Source organism: Toxoplasma gondii, chromosome X (assembly GCF_000006565.2).
Source record: "Toxoplasma gondii ME49 chromosome X, whole genome shotgun sequence".
Classification (NCBI taxonomy): Eukaryota; Apicomplexa; class Conoidasida; order Eucoccidiorida; family Sarcocystidae; genus Toxoplasma; species Toxoplasma gondii.
Window position 1 is genome coordinate 5,064,700 of NC_031478.1, and position 23,542 is coordinate 5,088,241.

Consider the following 23,542-nt stretch of genomic DNA (forward strand, 5'->3'; position numbering starts at 1 on the left):
TCTCACTGTTCTCTTCGAGAGATTGATGCGACCGAAAATTGCCAGTGACACTCTGATCTCTGCGATCACCAACATAGACACGTAGTTTGAAGGTGTGTGGCTGCGTACATCGCCACAAGCCCACAAGGAAGGCATCCTGCTGATACAGGCGACTCTCGACTACTTGGTAAGATATCCATCCGTCAGTGGCCTATCAACTGCGTTTAATCGGCATCTCGTAGTTCACACAATGTGCAAAAGAAAACCCGAAGACGTGCTGATATCGCTACAGGAAACGCGGTGAAAAGAGCGCCTCTCTTTGCTCTTCAACGTCAGTTTGGAACGCCATGAAGTCCCAGCGGGATGGTATGAGTTTGTCTTGCAAGTTCTTTTGAAGCATTTTCCCTTTTGATGCCTCCGGCAGAAAACCCAGATTCACACTGCTGTACATCAGGGTACCCGCAATCCACGTGCGCCGCAGCTACAAACGTGACGTCATTTTTCGGTGTTTCAAGTGTCTGTAGAATCCAGAGAAAGCCCTCCTCGGCATAAATTCAGATCTATTCTATAAAAACTTGTACGGGAAAGAACACGCCAATGCCAAAGATCGAAAAGACAATATTCCCAGCGTCAAGCCAGATGCTGGTCTTGGCATCTTGCCAAGCACACGAACGCGGCGCAGTTCAATGACGGGGCAGAGTCAGCATCCATAAGGAACTTCAGATCGAGTGTTGATATTTTCTGCCCGCTGTTCACATCAGCTGCGCACGCACCGGTGAAAGTCTGTGGCGTTCATCTAGTTGTGATTTTCTGTGCGGGGGAAATCTGGCCGTCTCTTTGCCCAGACATTCTGGTCTTGAAGAAGCGGCAGATGTCCAAGTGCCTGTGTGTGTAAAGCTGCCTCAAAATGTTTTTGTACACTTACTGCACACAGACTTCTGCGTTGGCAGCCTTGTGGCAAGAAGGATCAAGCTTTCAGAGTGTGTATTCTGCGGCACTACGAACACCTCCCCGCCACTAAGGCGCGACAACTAGTGTGCGTACGTACATATACAACTAGTGTGCGTACGTACATATATGCACGTAAACAGGTTGCCGTTTGCTTAACCCTGCGCAGGCTTCTTTGAGGGAGTAAATGTCTCGAGCGTCCTTGCAGAAAAATGTCGCTTTCGGCGCCCTAGCCGGAGAGTGCAGCAAACGTTTCCTCCATTCTTTTGATTTCGTCAGCGCTTCCGCAGCACAGAGCAGATCTATGGTCCATGTGTTCAATGGCCTGAGTAAACAGCGCACAAGTGTCACATTTCCCAGGAGTCCAGAGTCGCCGTTCTCTTCGCGTGATCCCCCCAGACCGAGACACCCAGCGCCGACAGTACTCCTTTGTATTTCCGGTTTTCAGAACCTCCGCACAACTTACCACGTCGAGAAGAGATTTCTGGCCGTTGCTCGTTCGGCCGCCCGCCGCTTCGACCACGAGAGCGATTGCCAAGACTTCAAAGCACATGCGCAGTTTGGCGGGAGCAGCCTTGCTCGCGGGATTGCAGAAGACGCCTTGCTGCTTCACGAAAATCTGGTAAACGTCCGGCACGAGGCCTCCTGAAAGACGCGCCGTGGAAAGCTAAAGCAATGGAAAACGACTGCGGGAGCTGAGAGCAGATGTGCAGTGAAAAAGGTTCAGCATGAAGAGAAGCAAACCGACACGGACACAGAGTACGAACTCACGAAGCTCCAGCTGGGGTGAGAAAGCATATTTATGGCGGAAAAAAGAGGCATCAACAGAACCATTCTCTGAAAGAGCCACCGCGACGCAGTCAACATAGTCCTACCTGACCTCAGCAGCTCCGCTCTCTCCCTTCGTCCCCCGTTGCTCGTTCTTTCTCATATTTCCTTCCCGATCCTGCTTCTCCTGTCTCCCCAGGTTCTCTCTGTTCTTCTCCTTTCTCCGATGTCTCCGTCCTTCTCAACTTCCTTCTTCCCTCCACCTTTTCGTCGCTGTGCCTTCTGCGTGTCGAGTCCCTCTGTCTGATATCTTGGAGTGTCTCGCCTCTGCATCGCCTGGTTTTCCTGGCTTCCCACTTCGACGAACCTCACGAAATGTCCGTCTGTGCAGATGTGCTGACCTTTTGTCCCCGAGTTCTCTTCTTTTCCTCCACGATTCATCCTCTTTTTCACTCCTCGGTGCTTGCCGGGCTACCTGTGTATCTCAACGTGTATCGCTTCTCCATCCAAAACTCGATGAGCTGCTTGTAGGCCGGGAGGTCCTGCGCGGCACGGAGATTCGCTGGAGAGAAAATCTTTGCCTGCGGCTTGATGATCGGTTTGCCTCTGCAGATGAACTTCCCGTTGTCCTTCATCTCCAAATCGAGGGCGGTCCCCTCCTTGACGATGCCGCCTGCGTCCACGTTCACCGCCACGACTCCCGTCGTGCGAGGTCCGTACACCACAATCAAGCTCGCCACCTGCTGTCTCCCTGGAAAGCGGCAAACCGAAACGAAATGAAGACGTCCTGAAGGTCCACAATGCCCATGAAGAAACAACGGAGAAACGGGAAGGAAAGACGACACACACAACACAAAACAGGAACAGCACTCCGACAATCTGGAACAACCTGGACAGCCCAAACACAAATGCATCGACCCATATGAATACTTATCCAGAGATGCATATATCGTACGCAGGTGCAGGCACGTCCTTTCATGTTCAGCGAAAGGAATGCCAGAACCTGCCTATTCTGCTACATATATATATATATATATATATATATATATATATATATATATATTCACACCTGGATACAGACAAAAGAAAAGTGCTAATACTTATATATTTACATATATATATATATATATATGTATGTATGAAAACGTATGTTTATGTGCACGCGCAGGTCTGTTGGATGATTGTTTGGAGTGAAGTTACCTGTTTTCTGAATCAGGGTGTCTGCGCCTTGCCACTGGACTCCATGGTGACCGATTCGCCAGATGCTCACGATGCTTCCAACAGCCCAGTTGCAGTCGATGATGCTGCTTCCGTCGAGCGGGTCCCAGCACAAAATAAACTCTCCATTTTTATGGCATTCCTGCACGCACAGAGACGCTCCGCGGTTCGCTTCATTTCTCACGGCCAAGTTCTCTTCCTCGTCCGCAGCTTCAGGTTTTTCACCCTCTCTCTCGCGTCCCCGTTTTCCCGCAGAGCCGCTCTGCCACTCGCGTGCATGCGAGTGCCTTCCTTTCCTGTTCCTTTTCTCTTTTTTCTCTCTCCTGCTATCTCGCTGTCTCTTCTTCTCCTCCCTTTCGCTCGTTCCCTTGCGGGTGCGCGGCCTGTTGTCCAGAGCCTCTCGTCTCCCTGCTGGCACTCGTCTCTTCTCTTTTACACGGATTCTGCGCCGACCTGAAGGTGGATGTCCTCCTCACTGCAGACGGCGCGGACCGCAGAGCCTTCGCTGCTCTGAGCCCACGACCGAAGAAGATTCTCTGCGATCACGTCGACAGTCAGCTGTTCGTCGCCGAATTCATTGACGCTGCCCACTTTGTCCACTGACGTCCCTTGCAACGCAGACGCTATTTTGCCTAAACAAACACACAACCATATACATATACATATACATATATATATATATATATATATATATAAATACACATAAATACATATCTACGTATATATATATATATATATATATATATCACTTGCGCCATAGAGAGTCTTGTGTGGATACCACTCTGCGTCTGTAGTTTACAACTTTTTTTGTAAATGGACATGTACATGCTTGGGCACATGTTTCTATGAACACAACATATATAGACATATATTTACATATATTTACATATATTTACATATATATTTATATATATGCATATATACATATATATGCACGGATCTTGCGCGAGGTACAGATATGCGTCTTTACTTATCTTTGCTTATTGATTCTGTCTTTCAACATGCATAAGCATGAATGCACATATGCATCTATGCACGTACATATAGATGAACGTGGTAAGATACCTGCATTCAAGTGTAGACTGTTTTGAATGTCTTGACGTGCAGCGCTGTCGACTTATATAGGAACTTGGAAAGCATTACTGGATTCCTCTAAACGAGACAAAGACATCCCGATTTTAGATCGGTTGGTACAGAACATCAAACCTCACATTAAGTGAGATACGAAATACAAGGTATACACGTAGAAGCACATCAGATTCCCTCCTTCTCTATAAGAAGCTCTATAAAAGAAGATGTGTGTCTCTGTCTTGGAATCGATGTCTGCACATGCAGAAATATGCATATACGGATCGCGAAACCGCCGGTGAAGATGGGCAAGCGGCAGGCCGTACGCTTGCCTCAAAGGGGCTGTACTCTCCTAGGACTCGCACCCCACTGTCGAAGCGAAGACTCAGCACAATATATATATATATATATATATATATATATATATATATATATATATATATATATATTTGCATTTGCATGCATGTACGTACACATTTGTGTGCACATACGTATAAAGGTGAGAAAGCGTCTACATGTGATCACTTGCATGTCGCACGAGAAGCAAGACATCAGACGTCAGGAGCACGGTTGTCTTGATTCGTTTCTCGAGCGAGCGAGGCCGCTGGATTTTCTAGAGTTACCGCATCTGTCAAGAATAGCCAAGATGAGGTCTGTAAGTGTCTGGTCTGCTCCTTGTTCCTTCAGAAGCTGATCCAGAGATGGCAGTGCAGAAGGCGACTCCATTTTCTCGCGTTTGTCTCTCGCCTCTCTTCTTCCTTCTCCGCTCTCTGCTTTTCCTCTCCTCTGCCGGGAGTTTTTCGTTCCTTGGGTGTGTGCGACGCTGCTTTGCGGAGGTGGAGGTGAAGGGCGACAGAAAGCGTTCCTAGAGAAGGCGCAGAGAAACGAAGATGCATGCGGTCACAAGAAAGGAAACGAGGGTGAAGAGTGACACGGACTGCCTGTCGAGACAGCGCGCGCGAACGCGAAAAACGCAGTTCTTGAGCATATCGGGGAAAATCCAGGAAAGCCTGCGTCGAGCCTTCCACCAAGACACAGCGCATGCCCCTTTCAGAAAACATGCAAAAGGCTAACGAATGGGATCGAGGCACCTAGAGAAGTCTCGAGCATCTTCTATCGGTACCCTAGTAAGTAACATGCAACCAGTAGACATTTACTTACATAAAGGAAAAAAACACACAAAAAATCTACAAATGCGAAATCTCCCGTGTCAGCGAATGTACTTCCCCACATGCAAACGGCAAAAAGAGTACGCGAGAGGAAGAGGAGACACAGACTTTTCAAGAAAAGACAAAGGGAACAAGAAGAAACAGTTAGAGAGGTGAGAAGACGAAAGAACAAAGGATGTGCAATGCATGCGGAGAAGCCTCCAGTCCGCTTCTCTCTCTCTTCGTCTTGACCGAGTTTCTCTTCGATTCACCCTTTCTAAAACAGAGTGAGAGGAGCCACAAAAGAAGGAAAAGGAAGTGGAAAGGACAACCGAGAGGGAAGAGGAGAGAGAAAGAGGAATGGGTGAAAAAGGGGGAAAAAGAAAACGCAGAGAAAAAACTAGAGAAAAGAGAAGAAAAAAAAAAGAGACTGAAAGAAGAAGTGAAATACGCAGTCAAAGAAACAGTGAAAGAAAGAGAAGAGAGACAGACAGACGCTACAGAGAGAAAGGCTCTGTGTTGTCTCTTGTTTGTGACCGGATGCACTTTGGAGAGGCTCACCAAGAACAGCAGCGGACGAGAACTGTTTTAAGAAGTAAAAACAAATTACAGAGAGGTGCGTGGTATATTTAATTCACCTTCTCCCTGATTCATTTTCTCTGCTTTGGGAGGAGGCTCATTCTTTTGCATGCATGCCGTTTGTGGCACTCTTCGCGGTTCCTGTACGCTGCAGAACGTCGAACATCGAAGAACATCAACTCTTTCTCGTCCACTTGTCGGGATTCTTTGTCTTGAGAAAAAACGTTTGACAGAATACAGGTAAAAATAACTCGTTGGTACGACGCGAGAGCGCACTTAAATAAATACACACTTGGAAGAAATCTGGTGACTATATACATCGTCAGGTCTTGTACTGTTTACGGTCATTTGGCGGTCTCCGGACGACGTTCCCGTCTTGTCAAAGAGCCGCAGACGTCAAAGGGAAGAAACATTTCACGAGAAAAAAATTTTTAAAATGCATGCAGTTTTGCAAGACGCGTCTTCGTGGAAACAAGCGAAGTCCAGCCGTCGAGAAAATGGTTGTAGTCATCACACTCCGCATTCACTCTCGAGCTTCGGAGCAACAAGTGAAAGACATCCGCACTTAGAGTCAAAAACTATCGATACAGAAACTGCATGTATAGGTCCAATCACATAAATAACATATCCACATCATTATGCAAATACAGACAAATACAGATGTATATATATATATATATATACATGGACTGCATATGCATGTAAATATATATATATATATATATATATAAGCTATTCTAGTGTTTAATTCCAGGGACGACACGAAGACATCTGTGAGGTCACGAGTTTATGGATGCAGATTTTTCACAGTGTGACAGGCGTTGTCTGCATGCGTGCTTCCACACCGTTTCGAGATATCCCCATACGAATCTCCGAGTGTGCAGGCGACAAGGCAACGGAAAATTAAGTTGAGACGGCAGCAACCCAATTCCTTCGACAGAGTGTGAAGAACCAGTACAGTCACATGGAAGGCATTTGAAGTTGTTGACGTGAGGAGGTCGCCCTCTCGAGAAAGACAAAGTCATCCTGAGCATGAGTTTTGAGAAAAAGTAGCACTACAAGTAACCGTTGTAGGAAAGAGGAGATCCGAGTAGTTTCTGGGGAAAGCAAACACCCGCATTTGAGGTCAGAGCGAAGAAAAGAGCAGGTTCGCCGTCGAAATCACTCTTCGAGAATGTCCTCCGAGTGTCGAGGGAGTAAATCAGAGTCAAACCGGTGGTGCTACACCCGCAGCTCTTGCTTCCCCTTTGTCTGCATCCCTTTCTTTTGGTCGTGATCGTATGCGTCTCCCCGCTGTCGATGAGTGTGAGATGTACTACCGAGATGGTCCGCGAAATATAATGCGAAGCAGAATCGGAGTAAAAACCTCAGTCGCATGTCTCATTTACACTTCGCTTAGTATTTACGGTAGTTGCAGAGGTCTACGGCTAGAGCCTGCCTTGAAACAGCTTTTTCCTGAAGGCATTTCAAAGTGGCTGCGTCTCCCCAAGAGAGACCGAGTTCTTTGCGGTGTTTTCTCCACTTTCTGGAAGCATGAACATTTCTCCCGCCTCTGGATGGTCTACCTTCGCAGAGTCATGGGAGGCATGTTTGATGCACTCTACGTTGAACCTCCTGCTGCAGAAGTCCTTTTTCCTTCTCTCTCTCTCGTCTGCGCTATCTGGGGACCTCTCCTTTGTTTCTGCTCTCTTGCGGCCCATCGCCGTCTCGCTCAGTCTTGTTTTCTCTCTGTCACTCCTTTCTTTCGAGACCTGGTCGACGGCTCCACGGCCAGACGGTCCACCGCAACTCTGGTTGCCCCAGAGAGAGACGGAAAAACTCTGTTGCCTTCGTCACAGGAGTCCTTGTTTTAACAGAGAGCTCCTCTTCGAGTGGAGGCGCTGTGCGCAAGGCGCTTCTGCAAGAACGCCTGCCGTCTCGACAGCACTCGGCTTCTTCGCAAAAGGCCGATTTCACGGAACCAAGCAACCTGTGGTGACCGGTGTGGTGGAGCTGCGCTTCGATGTCCTCATCTCTCCCGCCGAGATTGGAAGCTTTACAAGAAAAGGGGAAAACGTTTCTGAGATAGCATCGGTGAAAACGCGCTGCAATTCGCGAGGAAATGGAGACTGACTGTCTCAAAGAGAGAGCGACACGGTCTGTAATTCTGGAGAGCGTCACAGTTCGGTTTTACGACGAAAACGGAGAAACATGAGGGCTTTTTCTCAGAGAAATGATCAATTCCGGAGTTAAAAAGAAAAACAAAGACAGAAACATGCGCGCGCAACTCCGCGTACACAGACGCATGCACAACATCCACCAGGACCCACCACCTCCAATCGATCCACGTCTAGCAGCAGGAACAGGAATCAATCCGAACGCCTATTTGAACATACGCAGATGGATCTGCACTGGGCTAATTGTGTGTGCGCTGGCCTGGGAGAGAACGCTCCGAAGAGGAAAACAGAAACGTTGAACGAAAACGACGTCGCCAGGCGCCAGAAAGAAGAAAAATCCTCTATAGCGAACCAGTCACGCGGCAGCACTTGGGAATCCAGGGGAGAAGAGAAACGAGGAAAAAGACAAAGTGACGCAACAACAATCAAACTCAACACAACGACCTTCCTGCATTTATCCACAGCACCAAGTAGTGCCGTCATCTACACACTTATGCGTTCACACATACACACATATAAATATATATGTACGTTTACGTAAAAACATATATATACAAACATATATATATATATATGTATGAATATATATATTTATATATGCAAACATATATGTAGGCGTTTATATGTGTTGTGAGCGATGCCCGGAGATTGGTTCGAAGACGCTGATTTTATGAGTGCGTTCACTAAGTTACAGGTTTGCGTTGTTTCGCAGATATAGGTCAAGAGATGTCCCGCACAAGGGAGGCGGGGGTGGGCACAGGAGAGAGCGCCGGGACTGGTTTCTTTTATGCGGATCTTCAAGTGATGTTTTCAGCTTAGGAAGAGCAAAGGCGGAGTGCGTACGCGCTGCTCGGAGTCATTTTTTTCACTTGACTTCCTCGTTTTTCTCTGACGCGCTCAGAGCAACACGAGAGACGCTGCAGGGCGACGGGGAACTGCGAGAGCTCCCAGAACGCTGGAGGCCCGGAGGAAAATGCAGCGGCAGGGGGAGTCGTCGATTCTGTCGATTTGGTGGAGAGCCAGCAAAAGAGAGGGCGCACCCCTGAAAAAGAGAAACAGCCGCGAGTCGTCTCTGGCCGATCCAGAAAAAAAAGGAGAGTCGGAAGGATGCGCGAACGAGAAAGAGAACTCGAGGGAGCAGAAGAAGCAGAAACCAGACACGAGACGCGGAGAGTGGAGTGATACGAGGAGAGGTCGCTGAGGCGAGAGAGGAGAGAACAGCAGGAGAGAGACGTTTTGGGGGAGAGAGTACGGCAGAGACATGAAGCGGAGATGGAGGGGAAGAGGCCTGTGCGATAGAAACGGCAACGCAGCACCGAGGAGAGCGTCGATCGCCAAGTGCAGAGAGGAAGAGAAATCGACGAAGACGCACTGAAGAGTCACAGAGAAGGCAACGAAACAAGGATAAACCTGCCAAGATTTCGGAACCGCAGCTTACTCCACATCCGTTTGGAGGACTCCGAAGTTGTCCTTGTAGTGACGGAGCTTGGCGAGAATCAACTCCGAGCCCAGAGTCCCCACGAGACACACTAGCGCCTGCTGCAGCCGCGCCGCCACCGCCTGGGGTGTATAGTCTCCGGAGCCGGAAGAAAAGGAAGAAGAGGAAGAAGAGGAAGAAGATGAAGAAGAGGAAGAAGATGAAGAAGAGGAAGAAGATGAAGAAGAGGAAGAAGAGGAGGAAGAGCCAGGAGATGGGGACGAAGGCGAGAGAGGTTGCCTGAAGCGAAAAGGCAGAGAGAAGGTGAGGCGGTTCGAGGCAGGAGCCGAGGAGCACAGAAGCACAGAGAAACCAACGCAGCAAGGAGGGAGAAGTGGAAGGAATGGCGGCAACGCCTCGAGAGAGACGGACGCGACAGCAGGGCGCGTTCGGTCCACAAGAAGAGCCGATGAGAAGAAGAAACAAGAAACTGGAGAAAAGAGGGAAGGAGCAGCGAAGAGAGAAAGAAAAGGAAGAGAGCAAGAGATAGGATGAGAGGAATATGAAAACAGCACTAGGAGTGAAAGGAGTAAGATCAGAAGGACAAGAGAAGGAATAAGGAACGTGAGAATGAAACGGCGACAGGTGGACGTAGAGCAGACCACAACCGTGAGAGACCGGTTCTCTTCTGCAGTCTCTGAACAAAGATCGACACTTGGAGATCTCCTCTCACTTCACTTACACAAAGAAGAGAATATAGAGAAACCGCGACGACGTATGCCATGTTTGGACTGCTCCACCCTTTTTCTTCTTCTTGTTCTGCTTCTTCTCGTCTTGGTTTTCCTCGTTGTCGTCCGTCTCCTTCTCGTTCGCTTCTTCCGCTCTGTCCACCGCCTGCATTGGAAGTTGATTCACCTTGCTCTCCATTTCTTCTAATTCCTGATCAACTGCCGCCATCTCTTCCAGAGGGAACAGGTTTCGCCGCGAAGGCTGAGACGCGCTGTTGGCTTCCTCACAACGGAGACTCTTTCAGAGAGATCTCTCAACAAGCGCGTCTGTCGAACTCGACGCGACCGAGGCAGCAGAGAGAAGATCCACTTTCCTTCGACAGGCCTCTGGACTCAAGAGAAATTCGAGCTCGATGAGAGTCACTCTCTGCTTCTCCATGACTTTTTTCTTCTCTCCTTTCTTTCTGGTCCTCTCCGTCATACTTCGTCTCTCCCGTTCTCTCGGCTTCTTCTCTCGTCACATCGCCCTGCTGTCTCCTCCGGGAGACTCCGCGCCTGCTGGCTCCTTCTGTTGAGTTTTCTCTCAACTCCCAGCCACGGAGACACAAACACCGAGAAAGATGGCACCGGAAGCGAACGCTTCAGCTGCAAAAGACGGAAAGAAAAATGCCTCGCCGGTGTCTCGCGGAGGTTCTTGATTCCAGCGCAAACGCGCGCATGCAGTGTCGGTTTCCCGACGACCCAGGAAGTGAGAGACGCTGCACGCGAGCGGTTTCTCTACCTTTTCAAATTCCGACTCTCCTATTTGAAAGTGGAGAAAATCTCTTTCTCGCAGACTTTTCTCTTCCTCGTTCATGCTCGCGTTCATCTCCTCCTTCCAACGGCTTCGGGAGGTTCTGCCTCAGCGTCAACGGAGACATAGAAGAGAACTTCGTCGTCGCTCCAGACCACGGCGCCGAAAGGCAGAAACAGAAGAAAATGCAGCGCGTTGAGTGGAGACGAAGGCTTTCCCCCTCTGGCGGTGCTTCTCAGGTGTATGTACTCCTCAACGAGCTGTCTCGGTCGCAGCTTTTCGAACGGGTGCCCGCAGATGCCTTGTCGGGTTTCCGTCCCCTTTGAAAGGCTTTGTTTTTCGGATGCGGTTTCTCCACTCCATCTCACAGAGGCGGACGACCTTTTCTCGGTCTGATCTACACTCCCTTTCCTCAAAGACACCCAGGAAGGGAGAAACAGACTCTTTTTTCTCCGTCCTCGCCTTTGCCAACGATGGCGTTTCTGTTCTCCGCTCCTTTCTCCCGCGTCGCTGTCGGGCGTCCAGGCGCACATCTACACGACGCAGGAACTCTCCAATATCACACACATTTTTCTTCTTCGTCTTCTCCTTTCTCTTCTTCTTCTCTCTCCTCTTCTTCATCGTCGTCTTCTCTCTCCTCTTCTTCATCGTCGTCTTCTCTCTCCTCTTCGTCGTCGTCTTCTTCTTCCTCTTCATCGTCGTCTTCTTCTTCCTCTTCATCGTCGTCTTCTCTCTCCTCTTCATCGTCGTCTTCCCTCTCCTCTTCGTCGTCGTCTTCTCTCTCCTCCTCTTCATCGTCGTCTTCTCTCTCTTCTGGTGCTCCTCTCTCGGTTGGACCTAGTTCACCGGTTCCGCGTCCTAACGCGGTGCACCACCAGGTGAACTTCCTGGTGCAGGGAAGCGTTTCGAATGTCTTTCTCTCGCTCGCCTTGTCTCGCGCGTTGATGCGTAGCGCGACGGCGATCAGTCGCAAACATTCTCTCCGATTGCACTCTGAGCTCAAGTGGAGCGCCTGCAGGAACTGCGCAACTCCGTTCGTCCCCGGAGTCACTTGCTCTGTGCGACTCCTGCAGAGCGCTCTCGCCGCGTCGACCGGAGAACATGCCTGCGACCTGTGCCGACGGCCGAAGCGGCAGCGACGTAGCCGCAAGCCGACAGGGCGCGACGAGGCGGCGGAAGGCCGCACGAGAAGTCGAAGCCTCTGGGCAAGAGGAGGCGATCGATCTGCACAAGACAGCGAAGGGAGAGAGGAAGAAGCGAGAAGGCGAGCGACATGCGCAGCAGGCCCAACGGGCGCCGGCCGAGGTGGACCTGCAGAAGAGAGGCCGACGGTGATGAAACACAATCGTGAGGAGCAGAGGGAAGCAGCGCCGGAACAACCGACAGAAGATGGACATGTTGAAGAAGGTGCAGAGTCAGTGTGGTTTCAAGGAAAGGAAGGACAGAGTGCTCCTCGCACAAAAAGGAGAATTCGTCGCTCTGGAATGAGTTCCAGAATGCGAAATCGACAAGATCGAGAAGACTGCCGACAGTTGAAAGACACAGAGACACCGGACGCCTGCCCTCATCTCTCCGCTTTTCCCTCGAATTCTTCCTCTTCTGTCTCCTCTTCTGTCTCCTCTTCTGTCTCCTCTTCTGTCTCCTCTTCTCGTCCCTGTGCGTCTGGAGGTCCTGTGTCTGGCTGTTCGCGTTCTTCTCCCTGTTGGAGAGATCGTTTGCGTCACTCTTTGTCAGAGACGAACGCGAGTGAAGAGACACCGTCTGCATTCGTCGTTGTCACTTGTCTCACATGTGGGGTGTCTCGGCGCAGAGGCGCGTTACCGCAGACGCCGTTGGAGGACGAAAGTGCAGAACGGTAATGTCTTTGTTTCTCGCGGCTTCGAACAAGGGTGCAACTCCTTCTTCGCAGTTCTTTTCAGCGACACACACTCTCCGTTTTCGATGCCGGAGAAGAAGCGGCAAGCGCGTAAGAAAGTGGATCGAGAGTCGGCCGCTTCCAACATGACTTCGAAAAATCGGTAAAACGCTGCTTTTCGGTCTCCTCGGTGTGCTTGTGGCGAACGAGGCTTTTTCAGAGTGCAAAATGCAACTCGGACTTTTCTTCTCTCCTCTGGAGGCCTCGCCTCTGGGAGATGTGTGAGCTATGCGCTTGGACTGTTCCTCTAACGGTTTCAAGAAACGTCGATTCATGCGCAGTCGAACGGCGTTCAGTGCAGGCTGAACCAAGCCTATCGACCTGAGCATTTCTCTGCTCACTGGATTGCGCGACCGCTCTCAAGTCTGAGGAAAATGTCTTCCTCATTCGCTGCCACCATGGGAAGCAAAACAGTTTACACCTCCTGGAGATTAGTCGACAGCTCCAGGTAGTTGACTTCTGTATTGTGTGACGTCACGCTGTTCCGCAGCGGCTACGCTTCAGAGAACAGATGAACATTACCGTTAGAACTCGTATCCACAGCGAGCGAAAACACCCACAACTCTGACTCTCCCTCCAGAGGTGAACGGCCACCCAGAGGGTGCAGTGCAGCTCTAACTCCTCAGAGCTGGCGGGAATCGCGCAAAACCAAGCAAACGTTCACATACTTTATCTCTGCATGCAGAGGAACTCGCGCAGAGGAAGAAGGCTCCAAATCGACTTCTCTAGATGCATATATATATATATATATATATACATGTGCATTTAAATGTATGTTGGAGATGTATTCCATGTAAACCAGCACATGTTGGGAGAGAATCGTCCATCAGTCCGCAGAGAGGTGTGTATCTGAAAATGCGAAGAGATACAACAATAAATCGATAGAGACTCGGTTCTAAATACACTCACGTCCACACTTCCACGATTGTATGTCTATCGAGTTACTTGTTTTTATCTATACTTGAATATATATATATATATATATATATATATATATGAATATCAGTGGAGTAGTCACAATTGACGCACGAATGAAGAAGATGCGGCTGTTTGCCTCTTCAGTTCATACGCCCGCGCAGGAATCAACGACGAGAGGAAAAGCAGTCCCCGCGCCCACCGAGTGTACGTACACTGCATCTGCGTGGCAGGCCTCGAAGACTGTCTTTCTTCAGAAGGCTCATAAGCAACCGCGTCTCTCCACGCTACGCGCCTCCAAACTCAAAATTCGAATTTGCCGGAACTCGGCGAAAGCGACATCACGCTTTGTTTCCGCCCGAACTGTGTTGTCCCTTTGGAGACACATACGTGGCACATATACATATGTATATATATATATATATTTATATCTACGAATTTACTTATAAATACCAGTGACTATATATACACGTCTATTTTTATGGATATTTATGCACCTATTTATGCGTTCCTGTGCATGTAGAGAAAACTGTAGATGGATATGTCTGTGTGTGCCTTCATATCACTGCTTAGATATTTCCGCCGGTAACGTGAAGCTGCTTACATTCATGCTTAGATGGGTATTCGTGCATATCCGTATACATATATATATATATATATATTTAAATATATTTATATATTTATATTTAAATATATTTATATGTATACGCATATGCACATATCGAGTATACACGTCGCCACAATGCGTGAAGTGATGTGAATGTGCCGAAGTGTATATCCGTGCAGTGTGCCGTTTGTTGCACTTCAAAAGCAGGGACGGAGAAGCTCCGCGCAGTCTCCGAGGCAACTCGCGCGTTCGGTGTAAGAAGTCTGTGACTGTGTCTAAACAAAACAGAAAGCATACCCTCGCTTGAGGTCTGGAGGAGTGCATTGTTATTGCATTTGGAATAGCGTCTTGAATCTTTACTAAACTGTGGGGAAACGTTCTTTCGTTCCACAATGGTAGAGCGACTGTGGGGGTCGAGTTTTGATGTCTCTGCACTGTGCCTCGAATCGTCCTTCCCCCGGATTCCACGAGTTCGAGGAGGAAAAAACCTTCAAGCAGAGACGCCACCGCAAGCCTGCTTGACAGTCGACTCCCAGGTCCCTGCCTGTAACGCGAGAGACGGCTGAACACAGACGAGCCAGGTGAGCGGACCCTGCAGCTCGGTCTGCGCGCCGGAGTCCTGCGAAACGTTATGTCAGCGAGAAAAGCTGAATTTCGAGAGAGTGAACGCGAGAAGAGGCAAAGAGACAAAATGGCAGCATTGACGAAGCGCGGAAAACACAAGTGTGTCTCCAACAGATCAGGTCGGCGCAAGAAACGAAGGCGAAGGAGAAGCAAGGAAACGTCGGCGGAGAAAGAGACCGACAAGTGAATCCGGAAGCGATGCCAAAGCGGTGAAACCGAACCATCAGAAACAGAGAGAAATCGGTAGAGAAGATGAAAACGGAGAGGTGCCAGCTGGCCTTTCTGTCTTGCCGCAAATTTAGAGGGAGCAAGGGCAAGACGGCGAGGCGTCGGACTGGGAGTCGGCTTTCTCTTCTTCCCGGTTTCGCTGTCTCTTGGCTTTCGCCTGGAAAAACTGTACATACACAGGACGGTCCTTTAGCCACGGCGGAAGGTTGGTGATGTCTGTGATTTCCTTCATGGCGGGCGTTTCGTCGGGAATGTGACGGGCGAGGCTGTCTCGGCATTTTTCCAGCTCTCCCTCCAATCTAGCGCAGAGGAAGTCCACTGGCACCGCATCGCGAGAGACCTCCTTTTCCTCGCTTCCTCCATCCCCCGCGACTCGTTGCAGCGCCTCTGGCCCCCCGCCAGGTGTACGTACACCCGAGCGTCCCCAGAGCGAGGTCGGCAAGTCCCGGCACTGGCTGTAGAAGAGACGGTGGGTGTGGTAGCACTTCCAGTCCTCGGCTTCCCCGCTTCTTCTCTTCAGTTCTTCCTCGAAGAGCATGTCCGTCGACCGCTGGTGCTCGAAGAGCCGACTGCTCATGAACGCGATGAAGGCAGTGTTCAGAAGCAGGGAAGAGTACTTGACTTTCTGCTGCAGACTCTTCTGCTTCCAGAACTGTCGCGCCTCTCGCCGCAGTGACGCCAGCCGCGAGGAGAAACTCCAGGACGAGCGCGGAGACTCCGCCGAGGACGCAAACGGACGCGCGGGAGAACTGAGAAAGGCGGGAGACCGCAGGCGAGACGCCACAGGGGAAGAAGAAAAAAGCACTGAAGAAGACGAGAAGCGCGGCCAGGGAGAGGAACCAGAAAGAGAGACGGAAGGAGACGAAGAAGAAGAGAAGGAAGGAGACGGAGAAGAAGAGAAGGAAGAAGACGGAGAAGTGAAAGAAGTAGAGAAGAGACGAGAGCGAGGAGAAGCAGACGACGAAGAGGAGCAAGAGCGAGATAAGGAAGGAGATAGAGAGAACGCAGAGATAAAAGAGAGAAGACGAGAGCGAGGCAGAGAGGAAAGACAACGGGGGAAGTCGGCAGGAGCGCCGTCGGCTCTGAGCCTGTCCGCCGCCATGACTGTACACCCTACACTGTAGAGTGTGTCTGTGGAAGCAAGGGAGGTCGCAAAAAGCGGCAGGAACGGGAAGAGTTGAGTTGCAGATGCACAGACATGCAACGAACGCCAGACAAGAGGGAAGAGAAGGTGCTTGATCGTTATCTTCGGTTTCCAGCTCTTGAAATCGCCTCAACGGAACTGGTGGAGCAGACTGGCAGAGAGGAAGGCGATGAGAGAACGAGCTGGGGAGAGAGTCCGTGACTTCTCCGCCAAGCCTGTGTCGAAAGGGGAAGTTGGAAATGCCCACGCAGGACGAGAGTGACCGCTGAAGACTCTTTTTTCCGGAGCTCCTTTCTTTCTCCGAGGAAACACCATCCGACCTTGAGAGTCCTGGGGGTACACTTTAGAAGAAAGGAGAAGACCGCAGAGACCTCACTCCCCACTCCGACTCTGTCCGTTTCTCCGGGGAAGAAGAGAGACAAGAGGGCGCGGAGAAACGGGATGAGACGTCCAGCGGAGTCTTCGCGACACAGGCTCTCCTCTCCTCTCCTTTTCAAATCCGAGTCTCCGAAAAAATCTCCACACTCTGGAAGTCCCTTTCGTCTCTTTCGCTCTCCTTCGCTCGACACTCTGCGGTCGCTGGAGACTCGGTGATCGCTGGAGACTCGGTGATCGCTCGAGAGAAAAGAGAACGTTTCCTCCACCTCGACTGCGAAAAGAAAGCGTGACAGCTGAGTCTGCGACTTTTCTTGCACACCGAGATGCGCGCGCGAGGGGAAGAGGCGGGTGCCGAAGGCGCGGCGAGGAATGCGCCGAGGTTCTCCGTTTTCTGTTCTTTTTCCTGTCGACGCTTCTCTCCTTCAAAGCGAAGGCCTCCTCCTCGCGAGACTCATCTTCTCCCAACTACGCAGCGCTCGAATCGAGCGCGATGAGGGGGCGGGAGGTTACAGAAAGTTCTTCTTGGCGTTCTGTTGCTTCTTCATCACATCGTCTTCGCCAACTATTTTGCGTGTTTGCCTTTCTGTGAGGGTGTTTGCAAAGTGGAAAGAAAAACGAGAGTCACGGGAAAAAAATCAACGCCTTTCATCCCCTTGCATCCGCCTGGGATATCGCGTGGTGCGTTTCTCCTTCCCCAGGGACGGTCGTCTTCCTTCCCTCTTCTTCTCCTCCTGTCCTTGTCTTCCAAATCTTTTTCAAGATTTCTCCGGAGAAAGACAGAGGCGAGCCGATTCTGCGACCTCTTCGTCTCTTCTTTCCTTTCAGGCTGAAAGATTTTCGCACCTGCGCGCTGTCCGTGCATTCCTCGGGTGTATATACACTCGGTCTTTTTCTTCTGTTGCGTCTGTTTTTATGTCGTGGCCAGTGCGTTTTTTTCTTTTCTTCAGAAACGGAAAGCCGCGCTTAGTGGACGAGGATTTTCGAATTCCTGGGGCCTTCCCTCACCTGGTTTTCTCGCGTCGTCTCCCCTCTGTCAGTTTCCTTCCCGCTTTTCTTGTGTTTCTTCTCCCTCTTCTTTCCTCCTGCCCCGTGCATCCCGGCTGTTTCCTCTCCCCTTTTCTCTCTTGTTCTCCGGTGGACCGCCACTCCTTCCTCGTTCTTTCGCCTCCCTTCTTTCTCTTCACTCTCCTCCCCTTCCGTCTTTTCTCGTCTCTCTGCCTCCCCTGTACTTCCCTGTCTCCTTCGTCTCTCTTCTCTCTCCTGTCCGCTCCGGCCCTCGCTGCAGCCGTCGTTCCTTCACCGCCTCACAGCTCGAGTGTCTCGGCTGCGTCCGTGTTCCGCGTCCGGCGCGGCGAACGCGCGTCCTGGATTCTCCTCCACGTTCTCTTTCTCTTCGCAGAAAATGGCTTTCCTCGTCGAGTTCGAGGACGGAAAGCATCCGACGCAGTGCTGGCGCCTGGCCTCCCGGAAGACGTACGTGATCGGCCGGAACTCGGGTGCGGTTGGCATTCGTTTGCCTCATGCGTCGATCTCTCGCAAGCATGCAGAGCTCTCTGTCTTCTCGGAAAAAGATGCCACACAAAGACGTCAAACGCAGAACGCCGACAGAACACCCGCGCGCGAAGACTCCCGCAGAGGTCGCAGAGGGCGCAGTGTCTCCTCGAGTCGCTCTCGCTCCAGATCGGGCAGTGCGTCCAGAGACAAAGCTTCTTTCCAACTCCTCGAGCTGAGTGCGGTCAATGGCACTTTCATCAACGAAAAACGCATGCGCGAGGCGTACAGAGGAGCTGTCGACTCGGACGTCGCCATCGCCTTTGCAGACTGTCCCCACAGATACAAAGTCCTCTCAGGTAGGCATTCGAACGAAGTCAACATTCATCAAGCGACTCCGTCTCCAGACGCGCGTCGAGATACACCTGCAGATGCATGTCGGTGTCGCTGATCGGGTGCACCGCGTCTGTGTCTGGCGGTCCACACCGTCCAGTGCGGTTGGACAGACTCCAGGCTAGCGTTTCTGCGGTTGGGGACGCCTCCGCGGTACCGAGTAGAGAGAGAGGATGTAGGAGGACTGAGAAGCTGCGTAGGCTCCAGCTGGGAGGCCCAGACAACCGCGTTCTCTGTGGCTGCTGGACCTCGCCACCTGACTACTTAATGCAGCGAGAAACAGTGTAGAACTTCAATCACGTACAGTGCCAAGGTCGCTCCCCATCGACTCTGTTCTATGCAAAAAGCATGAGACGTTCCGTCTTAACTCCAGCGATCCGCCACTGAGCACTGAGCCCACACGCTGACAGACTGCGTTCTTCTTCAGAGTCCTGTAAATAGATTTATTTAGGGAGATCAAAACAAGACACACTGGCACTTCTGGACCTTGGCACGCTTCTCTGGCGCGTAGAAGTCGACCCCCTCACTGCGGCTCTGTTGTCCTGTCTTCCGTCTCTCTCTGTCTCTCTCGAAAAGGAGACCTCTTCCCCTCTTTTTGTGGGTCTTTGCCTTTTGCTGGTGTGCCCGCATTTCACGAATCCCCGTGCGTTGCGTTTTTGCGTGTCTTGAGATTTTCGCGGCTTCCTCGAGAGACCGGATTGTTACTTCTTGCATTATATTTGCATGGTTCTGACGATGGATGCTCTTTTCTCTCCCATGCCTCGCACCAGCGATCTGAGGATTGCTTCCTCTTCTTGTGCCGAGCCTGAGCTCTCCACCTTGAGAAGCTCTCTCTGTCCGTCGACGCGTCGACCAGGTAAAGCAAGGAATCAGCCGCCGTCCAGAACTCCTTGCTCTCTCCGCTCTACTCCGTCCATCGTTCGTACTCCTACTGCTCTTGCAGTCTTTTCCTACCTCCGTCCACTTTCTGTTCTCACTCTTTCTCTCTCCTCTTCTCCCGCTTGGTCTCTCTCCTCTTCTCCCGCTTGGTCTCTCTCCTCTTCTCCCGCTTGGTCTCTCTCCTCTTTCTCCCGCTTGGTCTCTCTCCTCTTCTCCCGCTTGTCTCTCTCCTCTTCTCCCGCTTGTCTCTCTCCTCTTCTGCCCTGTTTTGTTCTCTTCTCTTGCTGGTTGCTTTCCATGCCTTTCCTCTTTCGTTCTCTCGAGTGCTTTGTCTTCTCGTCTTTGATGACGGCGGCCGAGAGCGACCACGGAAGATCTTTATGGTCGAGGACGAGCGCAAGCAATCGTATCCGACGCCAGTAATTTGAGTTGCCGCCAGAACGTTGAGACGACGCCGTTTCCTTCTTCGCGCTCGAGAAGATCTTTCACATATCCCTCCGCGTTGTCTGCTTGCCTTTCCTTTTGCCTTGTTTCCCTGCCCTCCCACCCGTGTTCCGTCCGTCGAGTTTCCTCGATCCCTCTCGTCTCATGTTGCTTTCGCATCTGCTCAGAGCGCTCTCGTATCTGTCTCTCGCTTTATGGCTTCAATACGGCGCGACACAGATTTCAGAAATACAGTACAGACAGCAGTTGAACACTCCTCTCAACGCTGATATATATATATATATATATAAATATATATATATATAAATATATATATATTTAAATATATGTATAAATAAATATATAGATATATATATATATATATATATGCGTACGGATATACGTGTATATATATATATATATATATGCAACTCTATCGATGCGCCTGGTTTGTGTGAGCGCAAGAAGCACCCTGACACACTGATCGATAAGCATAGCATTATCACACAGGTCTCTCTCTCTTTCTAACTGCGCAGGGAGAGCAGTCTCTGCGTAGTTCTGTCGCAAAGAACGAGATCGATTTGTGACCTCAACGCATGCGGAAAAGATAGAATGTGTAGACACAGCGGGGGTGGATGGAGCAGCGCATGGAGAGACGTCCTGACGCCGGTGTTTGACTTCCAGGGCCGCGTTTTTGTCGCGGCACACAGCTCTGGAGAAGTCGTCACGAGCTTCGTTGGCGAGAAACGTCACCTCCGCGCTTCCCCGGAGGCACTAGTTCCTGTTTCTCTTGTTTGTCGCTCGCGTTTTTACAACGAAGATTTTCCGCAGCAGGGGGCTAGGAAGACGCGAAGAAGGCTCGCGTTTTCATCCGTTCGGTGCCGGTTCCAAGTGTCTTTGTTCGCGAGTTTCAAGTCCTGTACCCAATTCCTTTCTCGCCATATCCTTTGGCACCGATAAGGTTGTCCTGGATTGCTGTTCTTTGTTCCGCAGAGCCACCGTCGTCCTCCCTTCCTTGCATTGCACCAAGGAGCCGGTCGGAGAGTCCACGTGGATCTTCTAAACTCGGAACGAAGTCTGAATCTCATGCTTCTTCTTCTCATTCTTCGTCGACTCGAGAGACGCGCGCGTACAGCCGGTCGCGTTCGCGTGAGGGCGACGAGCGGCGCGGGCGTCGGCGGAGTCGCTGGTCGTCTCGCCAGGAGAAAAAGAAGAAAGCTCCCTCGCGTTCGCCGTCGCGTTCGTCTTCTCGGTCTTCACGGTCCTCTCGGCGGTCGCGGAAGAAGCGGAGCGGGTGGACAGACGCCTCCAGCGAGGAGAAGAAGCGCGAGGAGCTGGACGCACAGATGAACGAGATTATCGCGAATGCGCAGAGTGCGAAGGCGAAGCAGGACGCGGAAAAACGCATGCAGTCGGCGCTGGACGCCTCCCTCCAAGCCGGCGCGCTGACGAATCCGATGAACAGTGCGGGACTGAACTTGACGATCGGCAGAGGCTTGTCTCTGCTCAACTGTGGGACGCCTGCCGCTGTCGCGCAGCGTGCAGCGCAGGCCGCTGCAGATCGATTGCTCTCACCCTCGCCACTCGCGCAGGCAGCTGTTTTGAACCTCCTGGCGAGCAATCCTGGCCTCGCCGGCTTGGTTGGGGCCTCCCAGGCGCCCACTTCCTCCGGCCTCTCTGTGCAGGAGAAGCGAAAGCTGCTTTGGGGCAAGAAAAGCGAGAAAGAGAGTGAGAAGGAGAAGGCCGGGGAGGACAGCGAGAACGGGAAGGACGAGAAAGTCGTCGACCCCAATCGGTACTCACTCTCTTTCAGAGGAGACGAAGAAAAGAAACACAAATTCCTCAAACTCATGGGATTCAAGGGAGAAGCCCAACAGCCGCAGCCGTCCACCGCCGCCGTCACAACTGCTGTAAGCGAAGAAAAGAGCGTGGAGACAGGAGGAAGTCTGCGAAGGCAACAGATCGAGCGAGAAGAAATGCAGTGGTGTCTTCTCGGACTTCTCGAGCGTCTCGGTCTGCTTTTCAACATATCATCTGCGTGCGAGCAGTGTGCAAGCTGTTGACGGCTGTTTGTAATTTCGACCGCGTTTTCCAGACAATATTCGTTCGTCAAGAGTGTTCTGAAAAGCACAAACAAGACGCAGATATCGAGACATTTTATCTCCCTACACCTCTTCAGATTTCCGCTCTTTCGTCTACACATGTGTGCATGTAAGCATAGTTTTCTGTATATATCCGTATCTACCTGTGTATCCTGTCGTACATATATATATATATATATAAATGTATATGTATGTATATGTATATATGTGTGTGTATGCATGTATGTATGTTCATATTTATGTCTGTGTATCTGCATCTGCTTTTCACTCATTTATCAAAGCCTGAATGGGGTAACTTCCGAACAGGGAGGCAACGGAGAGGGACAAGCGAAAACATGCATTTTTAGCTTCTCGAATTTTCTTCTGTTTCTCCTCTTCAGGGAAAGGAGGCGCTCGACTCGGCTGCGCAGCAGAAAATGAATTCTGAACTCGAGTTTCAGTACTTCCAAGGCATCAAACGCAAGGACGGACGGAAAACGGGCCTCGGCTTATAGTCGGATCCAACGGACCAACGGTCCGTCGCCGCGTCGCGGTTCGAGCACTTGGAGGAGATGAAGAGAACGAATTCGCGAAGAAAGTCGAGGGATGTCCATGGTGGAGAGGGAGTGGAGAGACTGTTGCAGCGTCTTTGTCACGGACCATGACTGAAAAGAGCAGACTTCTTTCGGTCGGTGACATGCACTGAGCTGCGAATCCCCAGAAAACCAATCTGGTCCTTCTTCGCTTTCCTCCCTTTTCGTTCCTTCCATATACACACAACTAAGTACATTCACATACATGCATATGCATCTTTATGTTTGTATATTTATATGTAATGCATATATAGAGATGTATGTGTATGTGCGAGCGTGTGTACGAGAGCATCTGGATAGACCTACCCCGAGAAAATATGGAGATAAATGTGGTTGACGAGGAGCGGTGAAAGTTTGTTTTTGGTGATGCTCTTTTGCAGAGAGGTACAGGACGTTTTCTTCAAGCAGAGATAACCAACGACAAGGTGTGTGTCGCTGCTTGGTGATGCATCTGCATGCCTCTCTCCCTTTCTCTACACAAGCAGATATCTGAATAGATTTGTTTTAGTAAAGGAGTGCATGCACTCGGGGCCCCCGTTGGACATGGGTGGATGCAGGTAGACTGGGAGTGGGCGGACCTTCTTGCTTTCTTGCATCTACGAGCGCGCGCGACTCTGGACGCGCCCACTCCAGCGTCCTCTTCCTGGAACCTCTTCACTCCGCGTTTCGGTGTGACTTTCCCTCGCTACGCTGGCAGTCAAACAAACAAGCGGATCGTCTTGACTTAACACCGCATGAACAGACAGGAGAACTTACGCACCCCGGTCGTCACCATCACCTGATCCAGACATCTAGTTCTCTCCCAGCATATGCAGATATCATCTCAGTGTGTGTATATATGTATATACCTATATATATATATATATTTTTATATATATACTTATATATATATATATACGTATGAATATATATTTATACACGCATACACTTGTGAGAATATGATTTCGTGATACAGATATTGTCTGTAAATAGTTGTCGGATTGCCTAAGGTTGGGAAAGTGTGTAGGGCAACTGGAAGTCTTTCTTTTTCGTGTTTAGAATCGACATTTCTCACGTTTCCTTCAAGGCT

The 23,542-nt window shown here is 50.6% G+C and overlaps 5 protein-coding genes across 5 annotated transcripts; 2 read left to right on the forward strand and 3 right to left on the reverse strand.

Moving 5' to 3' along the window:
- Positions 1-324: 324 nt before the first annotated feature.
- Positions 325-5,802, reverse strand: TGME49_235700 (sedoheptulose-1,7-bisphosphatase). Its single transcript, XM_002368924.2, has 7 exons — positions 5,691-5,802; positions 4,605-4,846; positions 3,367-3,545; positions 2,896-3,055; positions 2,171-2,446; positions 1,394-1,572; positions 325-1,252 (listed from the first exon to the last, which is right to left on the reverse strand). Exons 2-7 carry the CDS (start codon positions 4,705-4,707, stop codon positions 1,157-1,159), a joined length of 993 nt encoding a protein of 330 aa, XP_002368965.1. The 5' UTR covers positions 4,708-4,846; positions 5,691-5,802; the 3' UTR covers positions 325-1,156.
- Positions 5,803-7,831: 2,029 nt separating this feature from the next.
- Positions 7,832-10,676, reverse strand: TGME49_235710 (hypothetical protein). Its single transcript, XM_002368925.2, has 3 exons — positions 10,024-10,676; positions 9,303-9,581; positions 7,832-8,906 (listed from the first exon to the last, which is right to left on the reverse strand). The coding sequence occupies exons 1-3, from the start codon at positions 10,236-10,238 to the stop codon at positions 8,762-8,764; spliced, it is 639 nt and encodes a 212-aa protein (XP_002368966.1). The 5' UTR covers positions 10,239-10,676; the 3' UTR covers positions 7,832-8,761.
- Positions 10,677-10,826: 150 nt separating this feature from the next.
- Positions 10,827-13,381, forward strand: TGME49_235720 (hypothetical protein). The gene is made up of 2 exons (XM_018780439.1): positions 10,827-11,680; positions 11,876-13,381. Exons 1-2 carry the CDS (start codon positions 11,276-11,278, stop codon positions 12,659-12,661), a joined length of 1,191 nt encoding a protein of 396 aa, XP_018635816.1. The 5' UTR covers positions 10,827-11,275; the 3' UTR covers positions 12,662-13,381.
- Positions 13,382-14,367: 986 nt separating this feature from the next.
- TGME49_235730 (hypothetical protein) lies at positions 14,368-17,352 on the reverse strand. The gene has a single exon (XM_018780440.1). It carries the CDS (start codon positions 16,191-16,193, stop codon positions 15,162-15,164), a length of 1,032 nt encoding a protein of 343 aa, XP_018635815.1. The 5' UTR covers positions 16,194-17,352; the 3' UTR covers positions 14,368-15,161.
- On the forward strand, positions 16,983-23,469 carry TGME49_235740 (hypothetical protein; the record flags this gene model as incomplete). Its single annotated transcript, XM_002368928.2, has 4 exons — positions 16,983-18,463; positions 19,268-19,353; positions 20,793-21,709; positions 22,282-23,469. 4 exons carry the CDS (start codon positions 16,983-16,985, stop codon positions 22,393-22,395), a joined length of 2,598 nt encoding a protein of 865 aa, XP_002368969.2. The 3' UTR covers positions 22,396-23,469.
- Between the last annotated feature and the right edge of the window lie 73 nt (positions 23,470-23,542).

Coding starts and splice junctions, on each gene's coding strand:
- TGME49_235700 (XM_002368924.2), bottom strand. CDS start 4,707: ATGGAGTCGCCTTCTGCACTGCCATCTCTGGATCAGCTTCTGAAGGAA. Junction 3,546..4,604: donor GGCTATTCTTGACAGATGCG/GTAACTCTAGAA, acceptor GTGTTTGTTTAG/GCAAAATAGCGTCTGCGTTG. Junction 2,447..2,895: donor CACCCTGATTCAGAAAACAG/GTAACTTCACTC, acceptor GCCGCTTTCCAG/GGAGACAGCAGGTGGCGAGC.
- TGME49_235710 (XM_002368925.2), bottom strand. CDS start 10,238: ATGGCGGCAGTTGATCAGGAATTAGAAGAAATGGAGAGCAAGGTGAAT. Junction 9,582..10,023: donor CTCTATATTCTCTTCTTTGT/GTAAGTGAAGTG, acceptor TTTTCGCTTCAG/GCAACCTCTCTCGCCTTCGT. Junction 8,907..9,302: donor GTCCTCCAAACGGATGTGGA/GTAAGCTGCGGT, acceptor TCTCTTTTTCAG/GGGTGCGCCCTCTCTTTTGC.
- TGME49_235720 (XM_018780439.1), top strand. CDS start 11,276: ATGGCGTTTCTGTTCTCCGCTCCTTTCTCCCGCGTCGCTGTCGGGCGT. Junction 11,681..11,875: donor CTAACGCGGTGCACCACCAG/GTGAACTTCCTG, acceptor CGACTCCTGCAG/AGCGCTCTCGCCGCGTCGAC.
- TGME49_235730 (XM_018780440.1), bottom strand. CDS start 16,193: ATGGCGGCGGACAGGCTCAGAGCCGACGGCGCTCCTGCCGACTTCCCC.